Genomic DNA, 11,069 nt, shown 5'->3' with positions numbered 1-11,069 from the left:
CTCCTGCTGAAGACGTTGGTTTGGGTGGAAAGGGCAACAGTGCCGTCAGGCAGAGTCAGGGGACAGAGAACTCCGGGAGAGCAGGGAGCCGGCTCTGCCCACTCAAGTGCATGGCTCCAGAGCTGGAGGCCAAGTTGGAAGGCATTCCAGTGCAGGCAAGTACAGGAGGAACACCCCTAAATTGCCCGCAGGCTCTCAGAGACACAACGCAAAGGGGTTTTGGAGGTGGCCCCTACTCCAACTGAGCTTGAGAAAACCCCTGCGTGAGCAGAAGCCCCCGTTTACACACAGACCCTTTGGGCTGGCAGTTGCAGCTGCGCTACCACAGTCCCGGGCAGCCCTGCCTGCTGGCCTGCTCTGCGCAAGGCTCAGGCGTCCGTTTGTTTCCATGGCCACGGCCACTGCTGCTGCTGCTGTTTCTCAGCTGCCTGACGCAAGGCTGTGTGTTTGAAGTCGAGCACAGTGTGTCTTTGAGGTGGCTCTGTGGCCCATTCATTGCAGCTGTCCCACTTGTGCTGGACAGCGCAGCTGCCGGGCCCCCTGCACACATCCTGCCCACAAAGCCCAGCACGGGCCACATGCCCTTGGCTTCGGAGCGGCTGCCCAAGCCACACCCTGCCATCTCCCGTGACTCGGCTCCCATGTCCGGCGCTGGCAGTCACCCTGCTGCTGGTTACTTAGCGTTACCTGGGCCAAGGTCATGAGTCTCATGTTCACGTGGGCTGGTTACTTATACCCATGTGTTCCGTGACTCCAGAGGGCTCAGCTCACCAGGGTTCTTGTAAATGGAGTCTCTGATCAGTCCCAGTGGAGACTGGACAAGACAGCACGGCTGAATCAACAGACAGGCATCACGTTTGCTATAGTTACTCAGAACTGGCTCTCGTGAACAGTGGGGTAGTGGAAGCCCCACTGTGTACTAGACAGTGCGGTGGCCAGATGAGCTCTGATGCTGAATTTTAAAGGCAACCTTCCCTCAATTAAAGGTTTTGCCACAGATGTCAGTAGTATAAAACCATATAGTCCGTGAAAACCACTGGTTATGTGGGGCATTTCATTGAAGAGGGCTGGAAATGGAGCTCAGGTTTTTTGTGTGTTGTTTATTTGCCCCAATCTAGCATATTGTGCTGAACTTATAAAGTAGACAAAAACTCTGTCTAGTGCAGACTTCAGGACATGGGCTGTTCCTCCAGGACAGACTTGTACCTACAGTGTATCAAGTTCAAAACACTTCCCACAGGTTCTGACCAAATTCTTAAATCAAGCTAGCTTCTAGACCACTTGTGTCTTACAGCCTGCTGAATAAAATAATATTTCTATTAACTTAATATTCAATCCTGCTGTATATAAGCACAGACTGAAACAGGAGGTCAGCCAGCTGATGAACGAGGTGAAATAGTTAATGAGGAAGCCATATTAATTAAAAAAATATCATTTTGGTGAAACTTGACCCTTACTTTCAAGGAGCTCACAGCATAAGGGGGAAGGTTGATAAATCACTGATAATTACAACTCTCAATTTGAGTTTTTCTGGTCTTTGCAGGGACTTAAAAATTAATACTTGAGTTATCAAACTTAAAAATGTGCCCCCTCAAAAGTCTAATTTTCCCTTATGTTCTTAGGTTCAAGTTAAAAAAATTGCTATTCCATTTATACATCCAATACATTTTTATAGCCACTTTCAAGAAATATTTATCTTCTTATTAAATCCCCTTAAAATTTTTTTTTTGGCTTCCTATTTAACTATTTCTCTTAAGACCATCTCCTTACAATTTCCAGAGAGAAAATACAAAACAAGAAACAGGCTGGTTTCGGACACAGCAGAGCGCTGGAGTTGGAAGCGTGGCGGCAGCTCTGGGGCGCCGCGGTGTTCCTGAGGAGCGAGCGGGGTTCCTCCCTCCCTCCGGGGCGCTCTCGGTGTGCGGCACTGCTCCTGCTCTTTGCCGTATTTCCCATGCAGGAGGTAGGGCGCCTGGAAGTCGTGCTGACAGTTGGAATAGGCCATGCCCAGGCCTATGCCAGAACCGAAGGCTAAAGGCCACGACTTTCTTTTAAAGAAGGTAAGTGAGAAAACGACTCCTAATCCAAAACCAGTACCTATCTTCACGACCGCATCCGCCATGCACTGGTCCCACTTCCTGCCGATGTCTGACTTGGACGTGTTCCCCACCCGCGGCTCCATCTTCCCTTACGGCTGGCCCCCAGACTCTCTCCCCTTAAATGTTTTAAACTTTTATAAAGACTTATTCATTTATTTGAAAGTCAGAGCTACAGAGAGAAAGAGAGAGAGAGAGAGCCCGAGAGAGATTTTGTATCTGCTGGTTCACTCCCTAGAAGGCAGCAACTGCCAGGGCCTGGCCAAGCCAAAGCCAAGAGCCAGGAGCTTCATCCAGGTCTCCCACATGGGTGCAGGGGCCTAAGCGCTTGGGTCATCCTCTGCTGCTTTCCCAGGCACATTACCAGGGAGCTGGATCGAAGTGGAACAGCCAGAACCTGAACCATCACTCATTTGCATTGCTGTACCAGCTATGCCACAACATTGGCCCCTTTTCTATAAAAATAATATACTCAATTTTTAAATGCTTCAATTATCTGGTATATAAGCAAGAGTTTCCCAAGTACCCACATTACTCTCTTTAAAAAAAATATTTATTATTTATTTATTTATTTGAAAAGCAGAGTTACAGAGAGGCAGAGGTGGAGAGTAAGAGAGAGAGACAGAGAGAGAGAGAGAGAGAGAGAGAGAGAGTCTTCCAAATGGCCACAATGGCCAGAGCTGGACCAACCTGAAGCCAGGAGCCAGGAGCTTCTTCCTGGTCTCCCACAAGGCTACAGGGGCCCAAGCACCTGGGCCATCTTCTACTGCTTTCCCAGGCCATAGCAGAGAGCTGGATCAGAATTAGAGCAGCCGGGACTCAAACCAGCGTCCATATGGGATGTTGGTACTGCAGGTGGCAGCTTGACTGCTATGCCACAGCTCAAGCCCCCACATTATTCTCCTAGATCTAGTAAAACCATATACCTTTTTAAAATCTTTCCATGTTATGCCGGTGCCGCGGCTCACTAGGCTAATCCTCTGCCTTGCGGCGCCGGCACACCGGGTTCTAGTCCCGGTTGGGGCACCGATCCTGTCCCGGTTGCCCCTCTTCCAGGCCAGCTCTCTGCTGTGGCCAGGGAGTGCAGTGGAGGATGGCCCAAGTGCTTGGGCCCTGCACCCCATGGGAGACCAGGATAAGCACCTGGCTCCTGCCATCGGATCAGTGCGGTGCGCCGGCCGCAGCGCGCCTACCGCGGCGGCCATTGGAGGGTGAACCAACGGCAAAAGAAAGACCTTTCTCTCTGTCTCTCTCTCACTGTCCACTCTGCCTGTCAAAAATAAAAATTAAAAAATAAATAAATAAATAAAATCTTTCCATGTTGTTTGCAACTTTAATGTTCTCTTATATTTTTAAATTAAAATCATGTCAATTTAACTAACTTAATTTTGCATTTTAAGTTAAAATGTGAAAATAGAATGATATTCTATTACATATTGAACTGTCCTCACTCCTTTTGAATTTCCAAGTATTCAAATATATCCATATTAATCCCAAATTTACCTAAAAATCTTAATATTGGATTGATTTTTTTAACATGTAAATATGCGAGGCTATGTGTTCCCAGAGCTTAAAGAAAACCACCAACTTACCCCTTAAAGAAACGATTTTGCCATCACATTCCAAGCAAGTATACTGAAGTTTCCTGAAGAGCTAAGACAGCCCTGGGACAAGATTCTTGATGCTACTTTGATGAGGGACAATGAGGTCTCTTGATTGACATGTAAAGAGGACACCAAAACTTGACAACTTGCTTGGTCTCTTGTCCATGTTACAGGATATAAATTCTACCATTACTTACTTTTCTGTCCATTCCCTGAAATCTGTGATCCCCACCAGGCTGTAACTACCTTCGTCAGTGGGATTTGTCTTTCTTTGACACTTGAGCACTGTACACATCATCTTATTGGATTCTGGATATTTCTGTCTTTCCCTGCCTGACCCTGTGTACACAAGCTAAATCATGCTCCTGGCCCCAATATGCCGTATGAAAGACACGTGCAGAGACGCCCTGGATAAGGGTACCTAGCTCAGCTTCATGAAGAGGAGCTGGCAAAGCGAGAATGGAAAGCTCTTGGTTAAATCTGTGTCTTATAGACAGCATCCTGACAGCAGCAGAGACAAATAATTTGACAACACTGAAGGCAGGAAGGTGGCGGCGAAACTCCTGGTCAGAGATGATGTCCGGCTGTGAGAAGTTACACACAAAAGAGGAAGGAAAATGGTGATGGTTGGTGATAGCTGGAAGGGAACAGAAAAGGAATCCACTAAGTAAGCGTCAAACACAGCTGAGCTTTGCCTGAAAGTTTCAACAAGTATCTGGAGGTAGATTTTCCATGTTGACACTTGAAGCAAGAACAGGAATTTCTGAATGACAGTAGTATCAGGGTTGGGTAGGAGGACAAAGCTGTGGTTTGGTGATGAACATCCAGGAGCCGGCCTTGTGTTTGCTCTCTCCCTGAAGGCCACCTCCTCTAGCTTCAGGATCACCCCTTCAGGAGGGACCCCCCTGCCCTCCCAGGCTCAGGACTACATCTTTCTGCAGACCCTCACAGCTCTCTAGACTTCCTCCAATCACATATCCAGTGTGTAATCAGGTCGTTTATTCATGTAGTTATTTGGACAGCATCCATCTCTCCCATTCCCTGAGAACCGGGATCATGCCTGTTTTGTTCATTGATAAATCCCCAGCACCTCGTGTTGTCCCACGGCTAGAAAGTACTCAATGGCTATCTGCTGAATGAGAAGACGAGAGCATGAAATGCTATACGAATGAACGGTACAGACGATCCAACATGCTCCTTTTAATGTGCGTTACATACCTGTAAGCGTGTGTGGAGCACTATGTGGTACTGATTGAGACTTTCAGGCTCTGATGTCATATATACTGCGTGAACTCAATTCATTTAACCCCATAAGGCTTTAGTTTTCTCATCTGTAAATGAGAATAATTATAGTCCAATGTACAAACGTATGTTTGGTGGTATTTTAAATAAGACAGGATTACACATGAAATACTTTTAGGCAAAGCAAAACTAGTTACTCACTGTTGCATTTTTTCCTACTTTGTCTTTTCTATAAAGGCATGGAAGGCAGGCAAGGGCATCAGTTTAAATGCTACGGTTAGGAGGAAGTAGCTCAGAGCTGGGTAGCCATTAGGCTCGGGCTCCCAGGCAACTCTTAGAACAATATGTGCAGCTCTTAATATAAGAAGAAGAAAACTAACTCCTTTGTGAATTACATTAAAATAATAATTAAAAGTAATTCTAGGGGCCCTGCGCTGTGGCTTAGCAGGTAATCTGCTGCCTGCCGTGCTGCCATCCCTTATGAGCGCCGGTTCGAGTCCTGGCTGCTCTAATTCCGATCCAGCTCTCTGCTATGGCCTGGGAAAGCAATAGAAGATGGCCCAAGTCATTGGGTCTCTGCACCCACGTGGGAGACCTGGAGGAAGCTCCTGGCTTTGGATCTGTGCAGCTCCTGCTGTTGCAGCCAATTGGGGAGTGAACCAGCTGATGGAAAAACCTCTCTCTCCCTCTCTGCCTCTGGCTCTCTGTAATCCTGCCTTTCAAATAAATAAGTAAATCTTAAAAAAAAAATTAATTCTAAGTCTGAAACATTTTAATTGGTATTATAATGTAGGACTTATGAATAATTTAACTCTAATGTTTCATTTAAACATTTACCACATACATTCAGCATCACAATTACTTTGGATGTTATGTTTGAGAAATACAAATAGAGGAAAATAAATAATTTTTTATCACTGGAGAATTCCAATTCCAAGATTTCCATGAAAATTTCCATTTTCAAATTTATTATTAGGTCTAAGATAGTTCTATTTATGGTAACATTTTTAAAATACAAATTATAGACATGTTTGGTATCACTAGGGACCTCTGACTCCTATCCTTAGAGTTAAGATAGCCTTTTAAGTTTATTGCCAGATTTATGATTTTATGATGCTCTGATTTATAGTAACTGCAAAAGTTACCATAAAGCATTGTTTCTTATCATAATCATCTTTGAATGTTTATTTATGATCATGTTAATGTTGTACTTTAATATTCTTGTGCCTCTGACAATTTCATGACCTGGGGACACCCGCTCTGCCAATAATTCCTGGCCTTCTGAAAGTAACTCCTCTCATCAGTTTGTATTCAGTTGATCCTATTACCTTGTTTAAGACTGTAATAAGGGGCTGTGAGGTTTCTTAAATTAAGCATGACTATGCCAATGACTAAGTCCATAAAATATTTCCAGGAATCACGACAAACATGGAAAGTAAATTGGAATCTGAAACCACTGGCTACACCATTGTTTTTTTATTTTAATATTTATTTTATTTATTTGAAAGGCAGGATTACAGAGACAGGTAGAGACAGAGAGAAAGAGAGAGGTCTTCCATCCACTGATTCACGCCCCAAATGACTGTGACGGCCAGAGCTGGGCTGATCCAAAGCCAGGAGCCAGGCACTTCTTCCAGGTCTCCCATGTGGGTGCAGGGGCCCAAGCAGTTGGAGCATCTTATGCTGCTCTCCCAGGTGAATTAACAGGGAGCTGGATTGGAAGTGGAGCAGCCAGGACTCGAACAAGCACTCATATGGGATCCCAGCGCCACAGGCTGGGGCTTTAACTGGCTGTGCCACAATGCTGGCACCTGCATCATAGTTTTGAGAGCTGACATTTTAGAGCTTTGTTTTAGTGACAGGAGGAAAGAAGGTCACACTGGAGCCAGGGTACCCAGGGGGCCCAAGGGCTCCTTGATGGCTCAATTTTAGTGTCTGTTGAGCACCAGTCCCACTCCATCTACACCTATCCACAGAGCCCTTCCTCACAGACAAGGGGTCCTGCTCAGTGCAAAAGTTCTGGAAAGTTCTGCAGGGACTCTACAGAGGCCCAGGTGTGAATGAAAACCCATGATCCTCCCCAATTGCCTTGATGACAAAGCAAACAGAACTTAAAATTCAGGATGTTCCCTCACTCTGCATTTTCAGTGAAAGGAGAAAGGCAGCGTGTTTGCCATTTTCTCCCAAGTGTGGGCTTTCCACAGATACGGCATGGGGTTCGCTTTCTTATATATGTGTGTGTTTAGTCATACTGAAGAGGAGTTGGGTTTTGAAATGTCAAAGCACTGGCCTCTAGCGAGTGGGCGTGGTTCCCACCTGCACAGCACAGACTCTCCGGGCAACAGGGCTCCTCGAAATGCGTGTGTTGAGCTGGAATCCCTGCTTGTTGTCTCTCACGCCTCGCCTCGGAGGAAACTGGTGCCTCTGCAGATTCCTTCATAAATAAGCAACAAAACTCCTCATCACCTGCTGGGTTTGAAAGGGAGGTGTGACCTTGAGCCTAAGGTCAGCTTCTGCAGCCTGCCTCCTTCCCATGAGACTCCTTCCGTGTGCCCCATCCAAGCTCTGGGTACCGGGTCCAGAAGCAGGTGGACTAGACGCACAATCAATCAAAGGAGGCAGCAGCCGCCACTCCCCTCGGCATGGAGGCCGGATTGACAGGCTGAGCTGTGGGCCGGAGATTCAAAGTCTGCATTTTAATCCCTGCTGTGCTTTGCGTGACCCGAGGTGAGCCTCTTCACATTCATTCTACTTCAGTGTCCGCTTCTGTAGCTGTGGAGGCCTTGGGCGCCGCAGCTGGTAAATGTTAGCAACGTGTTGCTGTTGAGCTGACGGACGGGAACCCCTCAAAGCCCTGTCACTCTCTTCCTAGAGAATGGGGAATATTTCTAAGACATGCATCCATCCAATGATTTGTTAGATCCTCCACCTAATGCCTCGTTCTGTTTCTAAACAAAGCCTTCCTAACCTCACTCCTTCACACTGGGAACCTCTGGCCAGGCAGTGCACACGCTGTAGTTGGCATTGGCCACTGGGGATGGGCTGGAACCCCAATATGGGAGACGCTGAATGAAGTGGACGGGAAACTGGGAAGGTCCAAGACAGAAGAGAGGCAGAAGCTCTTAATGTCTATGCGACACCATGGGAACAGACCTGTGACACTTAGAGTAAGACAGACCTGGGTTCGAAGCCCCATCAGCCCAGGCTACAGGGGCTCAAGGTCTTAGGAATTCCATGACTCTTCGAGTCAGGCAGATCTTGATTCAAACCCCCACGCGGCGTTCACTTAACTGCCCCACACCTCGTCTTACCCATCAATAAGATGCAGGTGGCAATAGTGCCTACAGCAGAGCAATGCTGTGAAGATGGAGACATAAGTGCCTGCCCAATCTTAGTACACAGTTGGCATAAGCAATTATGGGTATGATTAGTACTGTGCTCCACCTGCTGCTACTGCTAAATGTAGAAGGGGTTTGTTTCTTATATCCGACTTTGTCCCGTATTTGTTTTGAAGCCACAGTCGGGATCTATCTGGGAGACGGAGATCTGGGTTTATTTGCGTTCTTTACGGCACTTTGGGAAGTTGCCTCCCCTGTGTGTTTCAGGGTGACCCCAATTCCAATAAAGCATCCGCTCCGGCCCTAACTAGTTTCCTCTGAGGAAGAGGCACTGAGTGCACACAAAGCAGCCTCTGGAAGCAGCTGGGCATAAACTCACACATGTGCTATGGATGGAGCATACGTGTCTGGGTGACCTGCAGGGAGAAAGCCCACGATGCCATGGCATTGTCTGCTCCCCTCTCTGAGTTCCCAGCTCTCCAAAGGCAGGCAGCCTGCTTTGCACGGGTTTCAGGGAGGCAGTGCCCGTAAAGAGCTCGGCCTAGTGGCAGACAGTTCTGATGAAATAGTACCTTCTCAAAATTCAGGTGCTGCAGCAGAATTACGACGTTCGTGACATTGGCGATACTTCAGTTCTTAGCATTTGGCTTCTAGGAGGCACTCAATAAATGTTTGTCAAACATGCAAATGTCTGTGGAGACCATTTGAGCCTAAAAGCAGAGAACGATGGGGAACATTCCCTGTTGTCTGAAATTCCAGGAAATGTTGTGGCTCAATCTAGGGAGAAGGCTCCCATCACGTAAGACCAAAGAGCAAACACACAGGCGAGTTCTCCCAGCATCCCCTATGGCACCCAGCGTCTGAGACTTCTGACAGTGTTCACTCTCAGCAAGGTGAGAGTCCAAAACTTGTTTTACTTTCTAACGAACATGGCTCTTCTTTGTCTGTTAATGTTACACTGAACCAGTATCACGTTCCACTTTTTATAAGTCAAATATGGTCAGCTATGGACATTATAAGAGTGGAAGTGACTTTCACAAACATCTGAACATCTGTTGCACTGAAATAAGGGAAGCAATTGATGCCTGACATAGATGGATTTCAATATCTATTTTGCCAAATAAGAACCCTGCAAGATTCCAACAGCTCCCATTCTAAATTCACTAAGTTTTGACTAAAAGGAACCGCATTTCCTTTTTGCCAACAGCCTGTACACATATTTTTAAAGATGTTAACCATGGGGCCGGCACTGTGGTGCTGACATTCCATATGGGCACCGGTTCAAGTCCCGGATGCTCCACTCCTGATCCAACTCTCTACTATGGCCTGGGAAAGCAGTGGAAGATGGCCCAAGTCCTCGGGCCCCTGCACCCATGTGGGAGACCTGGAAAGAAGCTCCTGGCTCCTGGCTCTGGATCAGTGCAGCTCTGCCTGTTGCAGCCATCTGGTAAGTGAACCAGTGGATGGAAGACCTCGCTCTCTCTCTGCCTCTGCCTCTCTGTAACTCTGCCTTTTGAATAAAGTAATTAAATCTTTAAAAATAAATAAAGATGTTAACCTTAGTTTGGTGATTCATTGTTTTCTTGGGCTTTCTCTGGGAACTCTGTTATCACTGAACAAAAAAATAATCATTTAACAAAGACCCCCCCCCAAGCTGCCAACAGAGCTTATTGTAGGCCATGCACTGTTCTAAGCAATTCATACATATTAACTCAGTTACCATCCTGACAATGCTAATGAGATAGGTGTTAGTATTATTACTATGCACATTATACACAGGTGAGAAGTGAGACTCAGAGAAGCTAAGAAAAGTTTGCTTAAAGTCACACAGCCATTAAATAACAGTGGCAAGGTACACATATTCTCATCACCATATTGTCACTTCACTCCAAATATGGCTACTAAAATAATTACTTAAGAAGGTATGTACAACTTTTCTCCAAAGACCTTCTTAACCTAATCTTCCCCTACTTCTTGGCTGTTAGTGTGGGTTTTTTTTTCTTTAATCTTCTGTGAATGGTGTGGGGCGTTATCGTACCTATGCTTTTACAAGCTTCTGAAACCACTGTGTCCCTTTTTAAAGATGTTCATAAACAATTAAATAACAATTTCAACTCCCAAAATAGATGTGCCTAAGAGACATTGTATGGTTCAGGCCTTTGTAATTATTTGTTCTCTCTCTTCCTTCTCTAAAGGTGTTGGTTTTCAGGGTACTTAGGGAGAATCATGTTAAACTATGTGTTTACTTAGCTGACTGGATACATTCATTCCATGGTTTCTGTCTACATTTACAGTCCAAGATTTCCAATGTTGCTATTGAGCATTTAAATGGACTCTTGGTGAATACATTTAGATATGGGAAAGTTTGCATTTAACACAGATGCAAATCATTGTTTGGAAGATTGCATTTTAGCCTGTGGTGAGGGATAAACTCAAATAGCAGCAATAGCACAAAAGAAAAATTTCCAAATTTGTGGGCTGGTTGCAAATGCTGGAAGCTTAACTTAAGAGACAAGAAGCAACCGAGGTAGTCATCAAAACTCTTTGTTTGCCTTTAACGGCAACCCTAGCCTCTACCAGAATAAAGAGTCGATCTAATCAAGCCATGAAGCTTCCAGAACACCAGCCCCTGCATTTAACAAGACACCAATTTCTGAACAGCTTAATTGAATTAACGAGAAGATTATTCACTTGGCAGAATGTTGTGTGTGTGGTGGGGGGTGGTAGTTGTTGATCACAGAACAGACAGATTCAGGCACAATTGGCCACTGCTGTCAATTTAATTAGTA

At 45.7% G+C, this 11,069-nt stretch overlaps 1 protein-coding gene across 1 annotated transcript; it reads right to left on the bottom strand.

Moving 5' to 3' along the window:
• Nucleotides 1-1,735: 1,735 nt before the first annotated feature.
• Nucleotides 1,736-2,197, bottom strand: LOC133773451 (MICOS complex subunit MIC10-like). The gene has a single exon (XM_062210794.1). The coding sequence runs from the start codon at nt 2,180-2,182 to the stop codon at nt 1,736-1,738; it is 447 nt and encodes a 148-aa protein (XP_062066778.1). The 5' UTR covers nt 2,183-2,197.
• Nucleotides 2,198-11,069: the final 8,872 nt, after the last annotated feature.

Source organism: Lepus europaeus, chromosome 14 (assembly GCF_033115175.1).
Source record: "Lepus europaeus isolate LE1 chromosome 14, mLepTim1.pri, whole genome shotgun sequence".
NCBI lineage: Eukaryota > Metazoa > Chordata > Mammalia > Lagomorpha > Leporidae > Lepus > Lepus europaeus.
This window is presented reverse-complemented; position numbering and strand designations above follow the sequence as displayed.

Excerpts from the sequence above, each read along its gene's own strand:
- LOC133773451 (XM_062210794.1), bottom strand. The coding sequence starts at position 2,182 with ATGGAGCCGCGGGTGGGGAACACGTCCAAGTCAGACATCGGCAGGAAG.